Below are 22,857 nucleotides of genomic sequence, written 5' to 3'. Positions count from 1 at the left end.
TTTTACAGCCTCAAATAGACTATGTTAAGAAACAGGGTTAATTTCACAGTGCTGGCTGGATCATTATCAGATGCTCTGAAGGCAATAAATCCACTTCCAGATGGGATGGAAGACCTTGCATCAATCCTGCACCAAGCCACATTGCAGTCGTGTGAGCTGCTTGGACTATAATTATACCATTGCTTGTTACACTTAGATATACCTGTATTTGTCATTCAGTCAGCATCTTTGAGCCTAGGAGGACCTTATATCTCAGGCATAGGCAAAGGCCTTGGCTTCTCTCCAAGTGAGAATTAGTTCCCGATCCTCTAACCATTAAAGTGAAATGTTTCTTCCTGTCCTGGTGACCACATGTGAGCAGAAGTAAGGGAATCTTCCCAAGGAAATCGTTCAGACAGAAAATATTCCTCCCTCAAAAAACAAATATTAAACATAATACTTTAGATTTTCTCAGTTTTGAAGAGCTTTTGAAATGTTTACATGATAATATTTGAATTGATGTATCAGCTCAGCATTTTTTTTTAGGAAGTGCTTTGATGTGAAGAGACTCTGGTCTCTCTTAAATGTCCCGGCAAGCAAGCAGCAGGTAATTTTTTATATTTGCGTTTTTAATTCTAGAACCATATAATATAAATAAATCGATATTGAGAGTCAGTATTCTGCACTGTGGCAGATTGTATTATGTGCAATATGAGTGGCTGTCTGCTACTGAATGCTTCAGGGGGCTTATGGCTGCTCGGTATTGAGCATTTCCAGAGGCTCATGATTTGATTTCCACCAGATCATGTTTAATTTCCCACTCACACTGCTCATGTGAGTTGTCTTACACGTTGCAGCAGTGATAAACTTTAGGTCAAGCCACCTCTATCTTGTATAGTAGCTTGGTAATTACTAGAAGACTTGCACATTTCCCTCTAGTTCCAAGAAGTCCATTGTGTTGTCTTGTCCCATGAATGGGGAATCAACCAGTAATAGGACAACAGAACAAAAATATTTTTTAGTTATAAATGATGCATTAAAGAGTAACTCCACTTTTGTTTAGAAAAAACAACCCCCTCTTGGTGATCTGTGTACATTGCAGGGATTTTAACATACTTTGTTTCAAATTCCTACCTTTTGTTATTCTGAAGAAACAGCTGTTTGTTTGTCTGTGTCCATGTGTCGTTCCAGAATGAATCTGTATGGGAGTGGTTGTATAATTATCAGTCAGCTGCTGTACCTGCAGGGCTGAAATGAGCATAGTGACAGGGTCTGCATCCCTTTAAGTGGGGTACACACTATGACAATATCGGAAAAGAAACATTGCTTGCAAGGCACAACCGTTAAATTTTCGTATAGTGTGTACACAACTTTTGACATCCAATTCAGACTCTGCAAACAAAACTTTCCAAAGAAACAAACTCCAAATTTTTTCACGTATGTTAACAGAAGGAACAATTTATTGAATGTGTACCTTTTTTGCGTGATATTAGTACAAGAAAGATCAGATACGAAAGACTGCGCGTGATCAGAAACAATAAACGACAAAAAAAAAAGCCTTTGTCTACGAGAATTTTCGTACATTATATCCTTCCTTGTTTTCGACTTGCAGTGAAACTTTGGGGAAAACCGAACGATTGTTCGCCCGATCTTATAATGTATACCAACCTTTAGACGTGATTTGCCTTGGGAATTATCTCACCAAAAATAAAATTTTTGTTGTAGGGGATGCTCAAAATCTGACTTGTATCTTAGTGGAGACTTATGCGAAAATCAGTAAGCCAATCACATGAGCAACCAATGACATATCTGTGGGGTCGGGGGGGCGCTCTGTACACCATATGTGTACAGGCGGCTTCCAGGTAGCCATATTGCATTGCATTTTACAGAAAATCACAGAGCTGCGGATTGAAAGGGAAAGGTAATTTTTGATAGAAACATTTCCCACTAGAGAGGAGTTACCTTTTAATGATTACAGAGCTGCATTAATGTGTCTTCTGTATCTACCTGGAATTCAGCTTTAAAGTGCACGTTACCTGTAAAATTAAGAAAGCAATGTGTTTAGCAAGGTATGTTAATATCACAAACAGTAGACAAGTGGGGTGACCCCCTCAACAGTCGCCTGTAGCTCCTCTTCCACTATTTCCCTCCAGGATTAGTCAAAACTGGATACCTCCTCTGGCTTCCCCTCCTCAACGTCCATAGTGTGGCAGTATTTTCCACTAGTGACTATTTAGGTTCTTCTATTTCTAATCCTTTGCTAGCAACTCCAGAGCTCTCACCTTCCAGTACAGCCGGCAGATCCTACAGCATCTGTCAATCAAGTTTTCTCTACCGTGGCCCGGGGAATAGCCAGCTGTGAATTCAAGTAGAGCAGGCTGGCCTGTAGTGAATCTTTTCTGTTCCTCAACAGGTTCTGTCGATTTCAGGTCTGATAAACATCTGGGTATCTGCCTAAGTGTATCCAATCATCCAATCCACACCATATATGCTTGGAGTTATATTGTTGTGCAGTATATTCAACAAAAAGTCACCACACTATTCACAGCGACTCCATGCCCACTTCCCACACATCCCACAGGCAATGCCAAAGTGTTCAAATCCCCAAACAGTACAAAGGGCTAGGCTTCTGTGGGGCTTCATCCCTACTCTGCTGTCCATCAAAAAAACTCTGCTTACATCAGCCATTCTTTCTTGAGAATCTGGGATACTCTGCAGATTATTCCCTGTTTCCGAAATAGTTGAGATGCCAAAGAAACGATAGTGCCCCATCTTGGTACAAAGTTACACATAAGCTACCTTCTTCTCTGGAGACCAGTGCTGAGACAAGGTCATCTAGCGCCCAGGGCATATATGGTAAACTGCATCCCCCCTTCCTTGATGTGTGAACTTCGTGTCTCAGTGAAAATCCCCTCTCAGCCCCCAAAAAAATCCAGCACTAATCTGCCTCCTCCCAGCACAAATCCTCTCACCACCCCAAATCCTCCCTCCTAGCTCAAATTCTCTTCCCTCCTCAAATCCCCCCTCCCATCAAAAAAGCTCCCTCCAAAAATTCCCCCCTCCTGGCACAAATAATATTCCTCTTTCATAGGCCAAATACCCCCTCCTATCACAAATCCAGCACAAATGTTTGTTAACCACCACTCCAGTTGTGCACCTAGTACAATTCCCCTCTCCCTTCCTGAAGTTTACAAACTTACAGGAGTAGTGACAGCAGCAGAGAGGAAGAGAGCCAGGAGGAGGTGCAGGCTGTGCTCTCCTCCATCCAGCCCCTCCCTTCTGTCGGTATATAGGAGTAGATACAGGAACTCTGTCAGATTGGAATTATGCAGGATTTTATTACCTGATCCCAAACCACATTTTCTGATGCTGGGGCATGAGCAGTCTCGGAAGGAGATGGGGGCAGGTAATTAAACCCTGCAGTCCCAATCTGACAACTATCTTTTATTAACTCCTGTAAAGGGGAGCACTGCTTTGATAGGAGGGAGGAGCTGGGGTGGGGGAGAGCACAGCTCACACCTCCTTCCCGCTCTTGCTTCCTCTCTGCTGCCTGTTGACATCCAGTCCGATCCAATCTGCTAAAAACAGACGGCACAGGATCCCCACCCATCTAGCGAATTGGATAGCAGTCTGGTGTAAATGGACAGACGGTAAATTTACATCTGACCACCCATAGATTAGAGTGAGCTGTGTCTGTGTCCGTTCTGCATGGCAACTGCTCAGCAGGGATCAGCGGACAGATTCCCTGCTGGCGGTGTCCGTCCTGTGTGATGGGGGCCTGAGGCAGGTGTGAAGAAATCCTGTTAATTAAAAATGCTTTCAGAAATAAAAGTATTATCAGTTTATTTTTTATCAATTTAAAATATGGAAATGAACAGAAGAGAAATCCAAATCAAATCAATATTTGGTGTGACCACCTGTCATGAACAGTGTTATTGCTTGGATCACCTGCTGGTGTCACTGTTTCTTTTGGCATCAAAGGGTGCAGTTCTGGTGGCCACCAGCGGGTGTCTCCCAGCAGATGGACATTCTAGTGATCAAGCTGCACCTGATGTGGAACTTCTGGGAGTATATAAGCCCGCCCTTCACTGAGGCTCAGTGCTTCAGAATTCCTCCCTGCAAGCCTTGTTCCTGCCTGATCCGTTCCTGATCCACTTCCTGCCCTGTCCTGTACTCTGTTTCCTGTACCCGGTTCCTGAGACTTGTCCCCTGATTCCTGCCTCCGGCTCCCCCTTGCTTCTGCTTCCTCCATCTGGCCTCCTGTTCCCCTTGTCTCTCGTCCCTGCCTTGTTGTTATATATGTGTTCCCTTACCTTGTGTATATATATATATATATCTATATATATATATATATATATAGATATATATATATATATATATATAGTACAGACCAAAAGTTTGGACACACCTTCTCATTCAAAAGCCGCGTACACACATAGCGGTATGTCCGACGTACTTAGTCTGGCGGACTTCCCGCCAGACTGTCCGTCGGACTTTCCGAAAGGGCTACTTGCCCACACATGACACTTTTTGAGCGGACTAATATGGCGTACTAAGTCCGCCGTACTATCCGCCCTACTTTTGAAATGAATGGACTCGACTACACACGCGGAGGAAAGTTTTTCGAGCACTTCTCCAGGTAGGCGGGGCCCGCGAAGGAGACGTCGCTGGCCCCGCCGCCTGGCATGGACTTAAAGGGGAACCCCAACGCCGAAAAAATATCGACGTGGGGGTCCCCCCAAGTCCACAACAGACCCTTGTCCGAGTACGCTACCCGGCTGGCCAGGAAAGGGGGGCGAGCGAGCGCCCCCCCCCCTCCTGAGCCGTACCAGGCCGCGTGCCCTCAACATGGGGGGTGCCTTGGGGAAGGGGGGGCCGCGCGGCCCCCCCACCCCAAAGCACCTTGTCCCCATGTTGATGAGGACAAGGGCCTCTTCCCGACAACCCTGGCCGTTGGTTGTCGGGGGCTGCGGGCGACAGTCCCAGCATCCTCTGGGACTGTGACATCGTAAGGGGGCGGGGTCACCATGTGACACCAACCCATGTGACATAAACCCATGTGACACCGCCCCTTGTCCCTATATAAGTGTCAGCGCAGCGCGTCCCTGGCATTGCGGCCGGAGAGATCGTCGAGTCAACAGAAGAAGAAGAAGAACGGAAAGTGGCGGTGGCGGCGGAGGCGACAGAAGACGGGCCACCGCCTGTAAAAGAGCTAGAAGAAGGCGCGGTGGCCCGGCAGAAGAACCGAAGAGGGGGACAAGACCCCCGAAGTCAGAAGAAGAGGGCGGCGGCGAGGAAGAAAGCCGGGCTCCTCCGCTAGTAAAAGAGCTACAAGAAGATAGCGGAGGAGTCTGGCGAGAAGACCCCCGAAGACGGAAGACCCCCGGAGCTGTGCAATAAAGTATTTTATCTTGTGTGTTGTGTTTTTTTTGTACTTTTATTTTACAGGTGAATGGGTAGGGGTACATTGTACCCCATACTCATTCACATAGGGTGGGGGGCTGGTATCCGGGGGCCCCCTTATTAAAGGGGGCTCCCGGATTCCGATAAGCCCCCCGCCCGCAGACCCCGACAACCAACGGCCAGGGTTGTCGGGAAGAGGCCCTTGTCCTCATCAACATGGGGACAAAGTGCTTTGGGGTGGGGGGGCCGCGCGGCCCCCCTTCCCCAAGGCACCCCCCATGTTGAGGGCACGCGGCCTGGTATGGCTCAGGAGGGGGGGGGGCGCTCGCTCGCCCCCCCTTTCCTGGCCGGCCGGGTAGCATACTCGGACAAGGGTCTGTTGTGGACTTGGGGGGACCCCCACGCCGAATTTAATCGGCGTTGGGGTTCCCCTTTAAGTCCATACCGGGCGGCAGGGCCAGCGACGTCTCCTTCGCGGGCCCTGCCTACCTGGAGACCCGCTCGAAATGAGCAGACTTTTCTCCGGGCGGGAAAAGTCCGCTCATTTCAAAAGTACGGCGGACTGGCATACACACGGCCGGTTGTCCGCCGAAATGCGAGTCCAGCGGGAAGATTGGAGTGCAACACGGCATTCTAAGTCCGCCGTACTTTCGGGTCAAAAAAGTATGCCAGAGGCTACACACGGGGGGATTGTTTGGCGTACTTGAGTTTGCCGGACTTTTCCACCGGATTGTTTGATCGTGTGTACGCGGCAAAAGAGTTTTCTTTATTTTCATGACTATGAAAATTGTAGATTCACACTGAAGGCATCAAAACTATGAATTCACACATATGGAATTATATACTGAACAAAAAAGTGTGAAACAACTGAAAATTTGTCTTATATTCAAAGTTCTTCAAAGTAGCCACCCTTTGCTTTGATTACTGCTCCGCACACTCTTGGCATTCTGTTGATGAGCTTCAAGAGGTAGTCACCCGAAATGGTTTTCACTTCACAGGTATGCCCTGTCAGGTTTAATAAGTGGGATTTCAAGCCTTATAAATGGGGTTGGGACCATCAGTTGTGTTGTGCAGGAGGTGGATACAGTACACAGCTGATAGTCCTACTGAATAGACTGTTAGACTTTGTATTATGGCAAGAAAAAAGCAGCTAAGTAAATTTAAGTTAATCCACTCCCGCCTGATGTTCCAATGCCTGCTGTTCAGCCTGTTTTACTAGTGTCTCTGCCTGTTGTCCGATCTGATGTTCCAGTGCCCACTGTCCCGTCTGATGTCTCTGCCTGCTGCCCAGCTTGAAGTGCCTTTGCCTGCTGCCCAGCTTGAAGTGCCTTTGCCTACTGCCCATCCTGATGTGTTCCTGTTCCTGTCGACTACCCAACCCGATGACCCGGAGTCTGCTGCCCAGCCTGATGACCCGGAGCCTGCTGCTCAGCCTTATGACCCGGAGCCTGTAGCCCAGCCTGATGACCCGGAGCTTGCTGCCCAGCCTGATGACTCGGAGCTCGCTGCCCAGCCTGATGACCCGGAGCCTGCTGCCCAGCCTGATGACCTAGAGCCTGCTGCCCAGCCTGATGACCCGGAGCCTGCTGCCCAGCTTGAAGTGCCTTTGCCTGCTGCCCAGCTTGAAGTGCCTTTGGCTACTGCCCAGCCTGATGTGTTCTTGTCTACTACCCAACCCGATGACCCAGAGCCTGCTGCCCAGCCTGATGACCCGGAGCCTGCTGCCCAGCCTGATGACCCGGAGCCTGCTGCCCAGCCTGATGACCCGGAGCTCGCTGCCTAGCCTGATGACCCGGAGCCTGCTGCCCAGCCTGATGACCCGGAGCCTGATGACCCGGAGCCTGCTGCCCAGCGTGATGACCCGGAGCCTGCTGCCTAGTCTGATGACCGGAGCCTGCTGCCCAGCCTGATGACCCGGAGCCTGCTGCCCAGCCAGATGACCCGAAGCACGTTGCCCTGCCTGTTTTTATTTCCAGATCTAAACTTCCAGGCCCTGGGGTTGGGGTGCATGTCCCATTGTCGGACTCCCAGTAGGTGAAGAGACTCTGGCCGGAGAGTGCAAAGAAGTCTGCAGTCACATGGGAGACTTTTTGGGACTTTTCCACATCTAGGCAAGGGCAGAATGGAGTGTCCAGGGGCCACTCCTTAGGGGGGAAGAACTGTCAGGAACAGTGTTATCCCTTCTCTTGTGTGTGTGTGTGTGTGTGTGTATATATGTGTGTGTATGTATATATATATATATACAGTGGTGTGAAAAAGTGTTTGCCCCCTTCCTCATTTCCTGTTCCTTTGCATGTTTGTCACACTTTCGGAACATCAAACCAATTTAAACAATAGTCAAGGACAACACAAGTAAACACAAAATGCAATTTGTAAATGAAGGAGTTTATTATTAAAGGTGAAAAAAAATCCAAACCATCATGGCCCTGTGTGAAAAAGTGATTACCCCCTAAACCTAATAACTGGTTGGGCCACCCTTAGCAGCAACAACTGCAACCAAGCGTTTGCGATAACGTGCAATGAGGCTTTTACAGCGTCCTGGAGGAATTTTGGCCCTTTCATCTTTGCAGAATTGTCCTAATTCAGTTACATTAGAGGGTTTTCGAGCATGAACGGCCTTTTTAAGGTCATACCACAACATCTCAATAGGATTCAGGTCAGGACTTTGGCTAGGCCACTCCAAAGTCTTCATTTTGTTTTTCTTCAGCCATTCGGTGATGGACTTGCTGGTGTGTTTAGGATCATTGTCCTGCTGCAGAACCCAAGTTCGTTTCAGCTTGAGTACACGAACAGATGGTCGGACATTCTCCTTCAGGATCTCTTTGTAGACAGCAGAATTCATAGTTCCTTTTATCACGGCAAGTCTTCCAGGTCCTGAAGCAGCAAAACAGCCCCAGACCATCACACTACCACCACCATATTTTACTGTTGGTATAATGTTCTTTTTATGAAATGCAGTGTTCCTTCTACGCCAGATATACTTGGACACACACCTTCCAAAGAGTTCCACTTTTGTCTCATCGGTCCACAGAATGTTGTCCCAAAAGTCTTGGGGATCATCAAGATGTGTTGTGGAGAAATTGAGACGAGCTTTGATGTTCTTTTTGCTCAGCAGTGGTTTTCTCCTTGGAACTCTGCCATGCAGGCCATTTTTGCCCAGTCTTTTCCTGATGGTGGAGGCATGAACGCTGACCTTAACTGAGGCAAGTGAGGCCTGCAGTTCCTTGGACGTTGTTGTGGGGTCTTTTGTGACCTCTTGGATGAGTCGTCGCTGCGCTCTTGGGGTAATTTTGGGCGGCCGGCCACTCCTGGGAAGGTTCACCACTGTTCCATGTCTTCGCCATTTGTGGATAATGGCTCTCACTGTGGTTCGCTGGATTCCCAAAGCTTTGGAAATGGCTTTATAACCCTTTCCAGACTGATAGATCTCAATTACTTTCTTTCTCAATTGTTCCTGAATTTCTTTGGGTCTCGGCATGATGTGTAGCTTTTAAGGATCTTCTGGTGGACCTTACTGTGTCAAGCAGCTCCTATTAAATGATGCCTTGATCTAAAGGCCCGGGCATTTTAGATTGAGCAGCCAACCTTTCCAGGGACCGAGGGGGGGGGGTTCGGTAGACATTAGCGGGGGTGGCTGGTGTTGGTCCTCCACACTGTAATGTGCAGGGACACTGTGATATAAAGGGAACTGCACTAAAAAGGGGCACTGCAATGATTACAGTGCCCTTTTACGGGGCAGTCCCCTTTAGTGTCCCAGTCCTATTGTGGCCATGCCAGTACTGTCTGTCTCCTATTGTGTCCATGGCCCAGTGACACTGACCTGCTCTCTGGTGCTGCGGGTACAGGGTGGCTCTCTCTGGCGGTGCGGTGCAGTGTCGCTCTCTCTGGTGGTGCGGTGCAGCGTCGCTCTCTCTGGTGGTGCGATGCAGCGTCGCTCTCTCTGGTGGTGCGGTGCAGCGTCGCTCTCTCTGGTGGTGCGGTGCAGCCCCTGTCTCTGGTGGTGCAGTACAGCGTTGCTCTCTCAGGTGGTGCGGTGCAGCGTCGCTCTCTCTGGTGGTGCGGTGCAGCGTCGCTCTCTCAGGTGGTGCAGTGCAGCGTCGCTCTCTCTGGTGGTGCGGTGCAGCATCGCTCTCTCTGGTGGTGCGGTGCAGCATCGCTCTCTCTCTCTGGTTGTGCTGGGGCTATTAGTTCCCCCAGCACAGTCCTCTGTTTTATTTGCAATGTCTCCTGTAGTAGCTGCTACAAGCACTCCTCAGCTTGTTTCTGGGCTTTTCTCTTTCACCCCAGCAGAGTGCATGCTGGGGACTGTAGTCTGCTCCCTGCTGAGACCAATGGTGCCATGTATCTCTGGGACTACATTTCCCATGATGCCCCTCTAGTTTCTTCTGATTGGCCCTCTGTGTTGGCCAATGGGGAGGGAAAACGACCATACAGGAACGCCTTCTCTTCCCCTGCTGCCGACGTGAGAAGGGGAGGGGGAGCGAGGGGGGGGGGGGAATAGTGACAGCAGCCTGAAGCTTTCCCCACCGTGCGGACGCCCATGGCTAGAGGAGGACAGCGGACCTGTCAGCGCGGCGCTGAGGCTGAGCTGTGTGTGAGAGAGACACACAGCACAGCCCATGCAGCCGCCAGTTCCGCATGACACAGGCACGGCCGTATGGCGGTAGGCGAGCGGCGGCCGTGGCCTGTGTTACCCACGATCAGGCCACGGCCGCCGCTTACCTCCCGCTGTGCGGCCTGATCATCAACAGGCCACGGGCAGCCCCGGCCCACTGGGCAAATGCTCGGTCTGCCCTATGGCCAGTCCAGGCCTGCCTGTACGCCGCTGCCTGTCTTCCCGGATTCAACACAATATTGCCTTGTACACGGTCGGACAATCCGACCACAAAATCCATCGGATTTTTTCAGACGGATTTTGTCCGAAACTGGGGTTGCATACACACGGTCTGACAAAGTTGTCGGAAAATCCGATTGTTCGGGAATGTGGTGACGTTCGTTGCGTACGACGAGACTACGTAGAGGCAAGCAGCCAATAGCTTTGGTCTTGTAATTTGATCTGAGCATCCGTGGCACTTTGTCCATTGGAATTCTCTACAGACAATCAGAAAAAGTCCGAACAGATTTTATTTATTTTTAATTATATTTAAAAATTTGTAGATCCTGCTCTCAAATTTTTTCCATCAATTTCGATAGAAAAAGTCCGATAGAGCCCACACACAATTGGATTTTCCGACAATATAATCCGATCGGACCTTCTCCATTGGAATTTCCGACCATACAGGGCATATGAGTTTGGCAACAGATTTCAGCCAATGATATTGCCTAAAGTCCAATCGCACGCAGAGTTCTGTATTTACTAACGCAGAACTCTGTGTACATAGGAACAGTGATCTGGCTGTTTCTTCTCTGTGGAAAGCAGGAAGAAAAAAACAGCCAGATCAGGAAGTAAAAGCAGCACACATTGCACATATTACACATTGTTAGGCACACAGTTAACCCCTTGATTGCTGCTGGATGGTAATCCCTTTCTAGCTAGTGCGATTAGTACAGTGTCAGTGTACAGTATTATCACTGATCACTGTATTAGTGACATCAGTGCCAGTTAGCGACCCTCTCAGATAGTGTCAGATTTCCCGTCACCCTATCATAGTCACATTATAAGTTGCTAATTACTTCTATTACATTATAGTGTCTATAGCTGCTTAAATTACAGTATATATATATACCATAGTTTGTAGACGCTATAACTTACACACAAACCAATTATTATACACTTGTTTTTTTATTTTTACCAAAGACATAGCAGAATACATTTTGGCCTACATGTGTGAAGATATTAGATTTTTTAATTTTATAACAGAAAATAGAAAATATGTTTTTTTCAAAAGTTTTGGTATTTTTTTGTGTAATAAAGATAAAAAACCCAGTGGTGATCAAATACCACCAAAAAGAAAACTATTTGTGTGAAAAAATTATATAAATTTAATTTGCATACAGTGTTGCATGACTGCACAATTGCCCATTAAAGTAGCACAGTGCTGAATAGCAAAAAATACACTGGTCATGGAGGGGGTAAAACCTTTGTGAGGTCTAGTGGTTAATTTTGTAGACTTATTAACATGCATTATATATTTTTTGTTATGTGTGATTGCTGACTCTATACACAACAAACATGAAAAAGCAAAAACTGAGCTGAGCTTGTGGAAATGCGGGCGGGGCCTGTCACTGCTGGAAATGTGGGCAGGGTCTGTCACTATTGGAAATGTGGGCAGGGCCTGTCACTGTTGGCAATGTGGGTGGAGCTTGTCACTACTGGAAATGTGGGCAGGGCTTTCCACTGTTCAAAATATAAGTGGGACCTGCCACTATTGTAAATGTGGGCAAGGCCTGTCACTGTTGGAAATTTGGGTGGGGCTTGTCACTATTAGAAATGTGGGCTGGGCTTATTACTATTGGAAATATGGGCAGGGCCTGTCACTATTTAAAATGGGGCAGGGCCTGCGACTATTGTAAATGTGAGTGTAGCCTGTCACTATTGGAAATGTGAGCGTGGCATGTCACTATTGGAAATGTAGGTGGGGCCTTTCACTATTGGAAATGTGAGGGTGGCCTGTTACTATTGGAAATGTGGGTGGGACCTGTAAATAATGGAAATGTGAGTGTGGCCTGTCACTATTTCAAATGTGGGCGAGCCTGTAACTATTGGAAATGTGAGGGTGGCCTGTTACTATTGTAAATGTGGGTGGGGCCTGTAACTAATGGAAATGTGAGTGTGGCCTGTCACTACTGAAGATGTGAGCGTGATCTGTCACTATTGGAAATGTGGGTGGGGACTGTAACTATTGGAAATGTGAATGTGGCCTGTCACTATTGGAAATGTGGTTGGGGACTGTAACTATTGGAAATGTGAATGTGGCATGCCACTATTGGAAATGTGGTTGGGGACTGTAACTATTGGAAATGTGAGCGTGACCTGTCACTACTGGAGATGTGGGTGGGGACTGTAACTATTGGAAATGTGAATGTGGCCTGTCACTATTGGAAATGTGGTTGGGGACTGTAACTATTGGAAATGTGAATGTGGCATGTCACTATTGGAAATGTGGTTGGGGACTGTAACTATTGGAAATGTGAATGTGGCATGTCACTATTGGAAATGTGGGTCGGGCCTGTCACTATTGGAAATATGGGCAGGCCTGTCCTTATTGGGAATGTGAGCAAGGTCTGTCACTGTTGGAAATGTGTGTGGAGCCAGACACTGTTGGGCTACTGTTAAAACAAAATTAAGGTTTTTGAGTGGCCTAGTCCAGACTTGCACTATTGCAGTTCCATTAAAGTCGCTGATCACATCCATTACTAGTCTAAAAAAAATTAAAAATTCCATTATATATATTATAGTTTGTAGAGGCTATAACTTTCACGCAAACCAATCAATATACACTTATTGGGGTTTTTTTTTTTACCAGACAGAATACATTTTGGCAAAAACTTATGAAGAAATTACTTTATTTTTTATTTTTTATTGGATATGTTTTATAGCAGAAAGTAAAAAATATATATTTTTTTCAAAATGTTCAGTCTTTTTTCATTTATATTGCAAAAATAAAAAGAAAGCTCTATTTGTGTGAAAAAAATTGTACACATTTATTTTGGGTATGGTGTTGCATGACTGTACAATTACCAGTTACAGTAATGCAGTCCTAAATAGCAAAAAATGCCCTGGTCATGAAGGGGGTAAAACCTGTAAGACCTGAAGTCGGTAAAAGGACCAACAGAGCCCAGGAAATATAAACATAGTACAGGCTGGTTACACCCTAGCCACAGACATATTACATTTAATTATTGACATGCCATCTTAGAACGGGGTCTCTACATTTGTTTTGTGAAAGTTGATTTTCCTATAAAAATCCTCTTTAAGATTGTTCTTTTTGTCTTGCTTTAATTAGATTTATATTCCCAAAACTCACATTTTAAAGTACATTGCTTTGTACAAATAAATTATTCCACAGGGACAAATTAGTTGGTAAACACAGTGCTATGGTATTAACCTAGGACTCATTTTGCAATTTGTTTATCTACCAGACTTGGAATAATTGTCCTGCCATACTGGCGTTGCACAATCTTCTAATAGCTGCCACTTTATAACTACATTTTTAACCCTCTTATTATCATGTAAAGGTGTTGATCTATTAATGATTGGGGACATTTTGCAAACAACATTTTACGATAAAGCACTGTTAAAGCTTATAAAAAAGAAAGGTGGGTTAATGATGTTGCACCCTGGTGTTTAGGCAGTGTTGCTAACCACTTTAGTTTGCCAGGTAGTAATTGTCTCCTTACATAAATTGTAAGGAGATCCACTGATTTCCCCCTAATTCTGGAATTGCTGTAGTTTTCTCTTCTGTCACTAGGTGGCATTGTAGCTGGTGACATTAGATAGGCAAGGGCATAGCAAGGACAGATTATAAATGGATGGGATGTCTCAGGCAATGCGCAAGGGTTTATTTCAGCCCCTTGGCCTGCTGGGAGAGCCTATTTATTTGAGTGGAGTCAGGTGATCTGGGTTGGCTGTTTGGGTGGACTTGTGTTATGTCACCCCGGGCTGCTAGGCTGGAAGCCTGAAGCCTATCCCAGGGACACCTGACTGCTAGGTTGCCTGAGGCCTATCCAGGAGCAGGAGAAGCAGTGTAGGGATGGGACCTGCAGGTTTGGAGTCCAACCGAGTTGCGAAGGTTCAGTCGGACGGGGAACCAGTTGTGGTTGGAGGTAGAGGGGAAGCTTTCGTAACTAAGGGACCATTCACCTTGTTACCAGAGACTACTGTGAGTATGCTGAAGCAAGTACCTGAGCAGTGTTCTCACCAGCCGGGGATGGTGAAGAAGTGGGAATGTATCAGCAAGTGCCAAGTCAGGGAGCCAGCACGATAGCATGGGTGACGCTTGTGGAGTATACAGTGGGATAGGTGTGGAAGAGCTCAGGAGATCCAGTGACGGCTGGGATCTGGGAGCTCAGTGAGTGAAGACCTACAGTGGGATACTGTGAGATAAGTAAAGGACTGTGAGATAAGTAAAGAACTGTTCTGTGTTACAAATAGTTATGTACAACTACTGTTACTGACTGTAGCGAGATTAGTTGCCATAGGGCACAGTGGTTCTACCTATACAAAAGTGTCATCCAGCTGGAGGCCTTCCACTGTATATCTGTCTATCTATAGAAGTCTCCGAGTCTGCCAATTATCATTGCATCTACTCCAGGGTGTCCTGGCCCTAACTTGCTCTCCCACAGTTCTTGTTGAGAGACAATAAATCTCTTGTTCGCATTCAATAAGTGACTGGCGCCCATCATTTCTTCTTGCATCACACCCATCATGGCAGGTAACCCATACTACAAGGAAGGATGACAGCTCTCCCTAAACCTGGAGGTCACCATTAGGCCTCTGGAGCTTCAGGACCTTGCTAAAATAACATCTTAAACGTCTTGAAGTTCCGCTGTAATAAACTGCAAGCATGTAGACTTTTATTGCAGAAGAAACATCCAATGTCTCTTCTGCAATAAAATGTCCCTACCTGCCTGCTTCCTGTCTTCTCCGGTGCTATAAACTGAGCTGTGCATGCACAGGACCGTTGGAAAGGTGCGTTAATAACCCTTTAATTTCTGCTTTAAGGCCTACAATTTATATGGGTACCATCCCTTAATTAACTGCAATCAATGTTTGACCCAAGAATAAGGTAAGTATGTCAAGTGGGACTTTAAATGTACCACAAAGAAGGAAACAAATATACAGCTAAAAACATATTTTATTACTGGTTTAAAATTACAATATGCACATACACATGCACTAAGAGTTGTAGATTGATGTAATCATCAAAATAGTGGGATCAATGCATTTCACGATAATCGATTCCTCAGGATTCACACTGATTTAGAATGAACCCAATCTGAAAAAAAAAACAATATCATCAGAAGGCCAAATTCACAAAAATCTCCTCAGTGTCTCTAAGGCCCATATTGAATAGCTTGAACAGGAGAGGGGTTCAGGGATCAGGATATGCCAAATGATGGCAGAAATAACAGGAGAACAGCTTCTCACTAATCTTCCCTAAGCTGACTCTCCTGGAGGCAGCCAATAGCCAGTATATCTAGCATTCTATAAAAGCAGTCCCACTCACCAACACCTTGGGTAAACTAAAGATAAGTGTCCTCCTTAATACTTCTCACCCCTTGTAGCTATGAGCTCCCCTCTTGGCAAACCACTAGTCCAAGACGAACGTCTCCACTCATTAATATTATTAATATTGTTATGTTCCTACTGCTTATGTCTGTCTTCTCTTTAATACTGATAAAGATGCTTCCACTCCTGAGGGTTATATAGTACACATTTTGCAATGCAGCCACTGAATCGTTACTGATTTGAACCAGTCCACGTATGTTTTATTCACAGGTAAACATACCCCTTTTTCTCATTAATCCCCACCCCCCCCCCCGACCACTCTGTTTTAGAGTTATTCGGCTGTATACTTTTCATTGTTAGCTGATTTGTACCCTGTATTGTAAAAACCCAATAAAAAAATATATATATATATATATAAAAAAAAAAAAGCAGTTCCAGTCCATAAAGCAGTCCTTATAGCATCATCTGCCACTTACTTCCCTTCTAGCATTTGCACATAGTGATGGACGAACTTCAGACGGGACGTTTCGCGAACGCGGCCGATAGTTCGCAAACCGTAACGTTCGCGGCGGGCCCCATTGACTTCAATGGGAGGCGAACTTTGCAAACCTACATGTCAAATTTGTAGCCACAAAATAATTACTAGCTGGGCAAACATAGTCCCACCACATGGCCAATGACATAACACATGTATGAGGTGAATCTGGGATCGACAACTACAAGCATTCTTTTTTTATATGTGAAACTGTGACAATTCAGGACTGTGGAGCGCATGAAAGCAATGGAGGAGAGGGAAGGTCAGGGTAGGCAAAGAAGAGGGTGCAGGGGATGATCACCAGCAGCGTGACATACAGCAATGACACCAGCACCGTGATATACAGCACTGACACCAGCACCGTGATATACAGCACTGACATCAGCAGCGTGACATACAGCAATGACACCTGCACCGTGATAGAGTGATCTGACACCAACACCGTGATAGAGAGCACTGACATCAGCAGCGTGACATAAAGCACTGACACCAGCACTGTGATAGAGAGCACTGACACCTGCACCGTAAGCAGCCCCAGGAGGAAGTCAGAATAGCGCAGGGATGGCGGGAGCCCCTCATAATAAGCATAGCACAGGGATGGTGGGAGCCCCTCATAATATGCACAGCAGAGGTACAGCCCCAGGAGGAAGTCAGCACAGCACAGGGATGGTGGGAGCCCCTCATAATAAGCAGCCTCAGGAAGAAGTCAGTACAGCACAGGGATGGTGGGAGCCCCTCATAATGAGCATAGCACAGGGATGGTGGGAGCTCCTCATAATGAGCATAGCACAGGGATGGTGTGAGCCCCTCATAATGAGCATAGCACAGGGATGGTGGGAGCCCCTCATAATATGCACAGCAGAGGTACAGCCTCAGGAGGAAGTCAGCACAGCACAGGGATTGTGAACTTTACAAACCTACAGGTCATATTTGCAGCCACAAAATAATTACTAGCTGTGCACACATAGTCCCACCACATGGCCAATGACATAACACATGTATGAGGTGAATCTGGGATCGACAACTACAAGCATTCTTTTTTATATGGGAAATTCTGAAAATTCAGGAATCTTGAGACAATGGAGGCGAGGGAAGGTCAGGGTAGGCAAAGAAGAGGGTGCAGGAGATGATCACCAGCACCGTGATATAGAGCACTGACACCTGCACCATGATAGAGCGCACTGACACCAGCACCGAGATAGAGAGCACTAATAGCAGCACTGATACCAGCAACTTGCTGCTGGGCCCCAAAAATATGACACCGCTCAACCTCTTCAAACAGGAGGGTATGGGCATATAGTACGGTGTGCTTTTTAGGTTGTGATTAGCAGACTGTACCTCACTCAACCCTATATACTGTAGTACACTATACCTTACCAGTCCTTATAAGGACCTTTGTGGAACTAGTAGGTTGTGAATGATTAGCAGACTGTACCTCAGTCCCTATACTGATAAAGGACTGCTGCAGTATAGGGCAGCAGTCAGCAGTAGTGCACCTCAACCTTATATATTGTAGACCTATACCAGTCCTTAAGGAATAATAGTCTCTGTACCTCACTCAACCCTATGTACTGTAGTACCCTATTCCTTACCAGTCCTTATAAGGACCTTTGTGGAACAAGTAGGTTGTGAATGATTAGCAGACTGTACCTCAGTCCCTATACTGATAAAGGACTACTGCAGCAGAAGGGCAGCAGTCAAGTATAATATTCTTTCTATATTTGGAAGAAAGAATATTATACGTGTACAAGCCTATTACCATACCAGTCCTGAAAAGAACCTTTGTGGACCTAATAGTAACAGCTACTGATTAAACTGACTTTCCCTCACTGCCTCACACACAGCTTCCTGCCTGTCCCTATTTAAACTGACAAAACAGAGACAACTGGAACAATAACTTGAATAGCACTTTTGTGGACCTAATAGTAACAGCTAATGATTAAACTGACTGTACCTGCAACACACAGCGTCCTGTCCCTTTCTCTACACTGACAAAAGACACTCAGGCTGCTGCAACAATCACTAGCACAGCACTGCCTCAAACCTATATCCTGAACTACACCTAACACCTATACCATGATACCAGTCCTTAAAAGAACTTTTGTGGACCTAATAGCTAGCGATTTGGGTCACTGAAGTCTCTCCCAGCTCCACACAGCAACCTCTCCCTATAGTGACAGTAGAAAGAATGTAAAATGGCCGCCGGATCGGGTCTATTTATAAGTTAGGGGGAATGTCCAAGTGTCCATGTGCTGTAATGTCTCAATTGGCTGTCCTGTACCCCATGATGGATGTGTCATCATAGGTCAAAGTTATTTTACACAGTAAACATGGAAGTCCGCCGGGGGAACGGCGGCAATAGTCCGCCGATCGGGCAGACGGCGAACAGCCGAAATTGGCCGCGAAACAACCGCCGGGCGAACCGTTTGGCCATCCCTATTTGCACACCCAAGAGTCCACAGCAAGGTCTTTGCTCACAATGTCCACGGAGCTGCCTGCCACTCAACATCCACGGGTAGTCCACCAGTGAGGGAGACAAAAGATCCTTCTCCAGGACAGGACTCCTGGATGATGCCCTCCAACAAGTAATCCTTTAGCAATCTTCTACAGGCCCTCAGCTCAGCACCTTCTGAGACTGAGACTTTATGTTTTTTTGTCTCACTAGCTATCAACCATGGGCAGCAGTCCCAGGAGAACTGGAACTGGAACCCTCCCTGGATAGGAAAGAAGTTTTCAGTTTGTTGTGCTCAGATACATTATAGTTCTGCTTTTAAGAAATGATAAACATCTTTCTAAATCCACCTATTATATCTATATCTTTGTACTGGAAGGTAACCCTTATCAGGCCCTAGATCAGTATTGCTTAACATTTTTCCATGGAGGAGCTTTTAAAAGAATTTTGGGGTTTCAGAAAACCCTTGATGACATTTTGTATTTGTACAGATTACAATTATTTGTATGATCAGTAAGACATTGATATAATAGTCAAACGTATGTGGCAAATGTGGCATACCTCCTGTAGATTATTACAACCATGACAGATCATTTTAAAACATCCCCTTGCTCTTATTTTCTTGAATAGTCATGAACTCAATAAATAAAATAATAATAATAATAATAATGGCCAGCAATATAGGCAGCCCCCTTACCCTAGTGGTCATTGGAGAATGGTCTCATATACATAGACAAGAATAGGATATGAGAGCTGTGCACTGTGAACAATTCTAATGAGGGACATAAATAAATATGTGGCAGCATGTGAATCAACCCTATAGGTTATTCAGTCCCAAAAAACAGCAATAAAAGCAAATGTCTTTGGTAAGTATTGCTGATACACAATAGGCGAACACCAAGGGTTTGGAATCCTCCTCTTGCAGATAACAAGAACACACCAACATGCAAAGTGCATCCTCCACTACATGAAGTGCACGCTTACCAGCTACTACAAGCTGGGTCACTTGTGGCTAATACCCAGTCAGGGCCTTTGACTCCCAAGATGGCAAAAACAGCGACTCCAACCAGAGCAACCTCCAAACGCCTCTTGCAAGCAGATGGACTTGGAATAACAAAAGAGCTCACAGGGATCCAAGGTCCTCAATTTCTATGTTCATAATGACCCAAAGAAAGGGAAAAGGCTTGCAAAGGTAAAACCAGATTAATGATTTATTATCAAAACAGTATCACTTACATTAGAGTAAGGTAAATCAAGCATGGATAGTAAGCCGACTAGCTACGATATGAACACCCGTTCCTTTGGAACAGTGACAGCGCAGTAACATCAGCACGCCACTTCTTCCGACGCATTTCGTCACAAGTCTGACGTTGTCCTGTGGCACGTTGTTTATCAGCAATACTTAATAAAGACATTTGCTTGTGTTGCTGTTTTTTGGTACTCAGTAACCTATAAGGTTGATTCAAATACTGTCACATATTTATTTATGCCACTCATTAGAATTGTTCACAGTGTGCAGCTCTCATATCCTATTCTTGTCTATTTTTGTGTCTATCTCACTTAAAGCTGCTGCAGTTTTTATGCTATATAGGACACAGCGCAGTTAATCTTTCCACATCTCATTTACATAGACTCTCAGTGAAATGCCTTCTTATACTGGTGTTAATCAAAGAAATACTTGCTTACATTAGTGCTCAGTTGGAAAATGCCTCTTTTCATTGGTGGATATTGGGAGAAAGGCCCCCTGATATTGGAGAGGAGAGGCGCCGCCTACATTCAAGGTCTGTGGGAGAAAGCATGCATTGGTGGTCAGTGGAAAGAGTGCCTGATACATTGAAAGTCAATGGGAAAACTGCTTTGTTATACTATGGGTCAATAAAAAATATTTTGTCATATTAAGAGAATGTGGGAAAAATGCCCCTTACATTCATGGTCAGTAGGAAGAATACCACCTTAGTGAGCTGGAAAGGGCATGGTGTTAGTGGCTATTTATCTGAAAGACAAGGGGAGGCTCTTCTAGTACCACACCCTGGACTCTGTGATATCAGCCCTAGAACTATGCAAGCACCATCAGGTGAAAAGTTAACATCCTGTGACTGAGGCCGCGTACACACGCGGGGACTGTTCGCCCAACTTTGTCCGTCAAACAGTTTCGGCAAACAGTCCGCTCAAAATTAGCATGGACGGACATGGCCACACACGACGGACGAACAGTTTGCTGAAACCGTGCGCGATGACGTGAACGGCACGTACGACGGGACGAAAAATACGACGTCCTATACACTGCATTATAACTTTCGGCGTGAAAATCCTTTCTGAGCATGCGCGCAACTTTGTTTGACGAACAAGCCTACACACGAGCGGACTGTTCGCTGAAACAAGGTTTCAGCGGACAGTTTTTCGGAAATTCCGAAAAACCTTGTCCGTCAAACTGTCCGCTGAAACTGTCCGCTGAAAGCCCACACACGAGCGGACTGTCCGCCCAAACACTGTTCAGCGGACAAAGTTGGGCGAACAGTCCGCCCGTGTGTACGCGGCCTCACTCCCTCAGGAATACCTGGTAATCTTTAGAGGAACCCTGGTTAAAAATGGCTGACATAGATGTTCTATGGATACATCTTTGGGGGTTAGGCAGACAGGTATAATAAACAGATATAATAAGAGGCAGCCAAACACTTTTCAAAGGCAATAACCTAAATCAGGGGTCTTCAAACTATGGCCCTCCAGTTGTTCAGGAACTACAATTCCCATCATGCCTAGTCATGTCTGTGAATGTTAGAGTTTTACAATGCCTCATGAGATGTGTAGTTCCGCAACAGCTGGAGGGGCGTAGTTTGAGGATCCCTGCCCTAAATGGTAATGGGTTACTTTTCTGGGTTTTTGCTGAATTCCTTCTAAAACAAAATGGAATATTTGTGATATATGGCAATCGTAAGAGTGTACCATAGCAAATTGTGGATGGGGCCAATATATATGCGTTTTTAGGGGCAATTTGTCTTGTCAACCTTCTGACCTCATACACTATCTGTCAACTCCTAAGTGCATAAAAGTGTCAAACAGCAGAGCCCTGTACTGGTTTACATTCATCTTGTCTGCAGAACTTACAGTATTTGATCCTTCTATGTTTTATGAACTGCTAGGAGACAATGTGTGAGTTCAGGCATTTGACAGGAAGTATTTGTCAGATTTAAGTTGCCCGCTGGCAATTTAAAGTGATCTGTCAGGCTCACAGTAAGTAAAGTTAAATAAAGGGACTAATACATATTTTCCATAAGTGAGCCTACATAACTATAATGACTTAAGACTGAATGCTTAGATTCTTGCATAAACAGTTCTTTTACTTGGATTCAAACTCAGTAGTTGGGTCATGGCTATAGACAAGGCATAGTACCATAAGAAAAGTTTTTTTTTTCTCTCAAGTCTATTTTCTCATCTGTAAACCAAGTCTAAAGGTTTTGCTCATATTTGCTTTAATCCATAATCTACCTCCATTTTGCTCTAAGAATCTTGAAGTGTTTACATAAAAATAACTGAAAAGATATTAAATAAATAATGCAATACAGTAAAACCTTGGTTTGAGAGCATTTTGAAAGACAAGCAACATTTTAAAATAAATTTTGATTTCATATACAAGTGATGTCTTGATATACAAGTAGTGTCATATCACAACTGAGTATAAAAGAGAAGAGAGGTCCCTCTAAGTGTAGCAATATGGTTACATTTAATGCAGGTACAACATTTAGCTCACATGGTTGGTGATTAAAAGAGGCACATCTAAGTATGCAGGCATCTGGGGTAAAGCTGTCTACATAGACCATCCTCCTCACCACTAGGGATGAGCTTCGTGTTCGAGTCGAACGTACGTTCGACTCGAACATTGGCTGTTCGTCCGTTCGGCGAAATCCGAAAACTTGGTCCGTTCGCGTCAAAATTCGCATGGCGCTCACGGCCCACAATGCACTGCGATGACGCAGTGCATTGCTGGCTCATGATTGGCCAAGCATGCACTGTGACCCCGCATGCTTGGCCAATCGCAGCGCCAGCAGCGAGGAGAGCCATGATTGGCCACAGGCAGGATGCCTGTGGCCAATCATAGCTCAGGCTGTGTAGTGCACGCCCCACACTATATAAGGCCGCCATTGAGGCGGCCTCGTGTAGTGTGTTAGCATCTGAAGCAGTGGGTGTTCTGTGTACCTTCAACACAGTACACACCGATCGTTTTTGGCTGATTTCCTATCTTGCTGTTGTGTAGTGGTTATTGTCTGTGCCCTGACCGCAGTATACACCACTATATTCACTATTCACTTCACTATATTT

At 45.7% G+C, this 22,857-nt stretch overlaps 1 protein-coding gene across 14 annotated transcripts in view; it reads left to right on the top strand.

The window, feature by feature from the left end:
* The window catches only part of NEK10 (NIMA related kinase 10), a 487,578-nt gene that overhangs the window by 42,798 nt on the left and 421,923 nt on the right, over window positions 1-22,857 (top strand). For 13 of the 14 annotated variants that reach the window (XR_013277553.1, XR_013277555.1, XR_013277554.1 and 10 more), the window contains one exon: window positions 526-586. The exons of the other annotated variant lie outside the window; for it this stretch is intronic. Coding sequence is in view for 10 of the 13 variants with exons in the window: in XM_077491445.1 (XP_077347571.1) it covers window positions 526-586 (61 nt within the window). In the remaining 3 variants the exon portion in view is untranslated. The remainder of the gene's footprint in view (window positions 1-525; window positions 587-22,857) is intronic. 14 annotated transcript variants of the gene reach the window in all.

Source organism: Lithobates pipiens, unplaced genomic scaffold, assembly GCF_037356315.1.
Source record: "Lithobates pipiens isolate NorthernLeopardFrog02 unplaced genomic scaffold, aLitPip1_a1.2 Scaffold_19, whole genome shotgun sequence".
Classification (NCBI taxonomy): Eukaryota; Metazoa; Chordata; class Amphibia; order Anura; family Ranidae; genus Lithobates; species Lithobates pipiens.
This window is presented reverse-complemented; position numbering and strand designations above follow the sequence as displayed.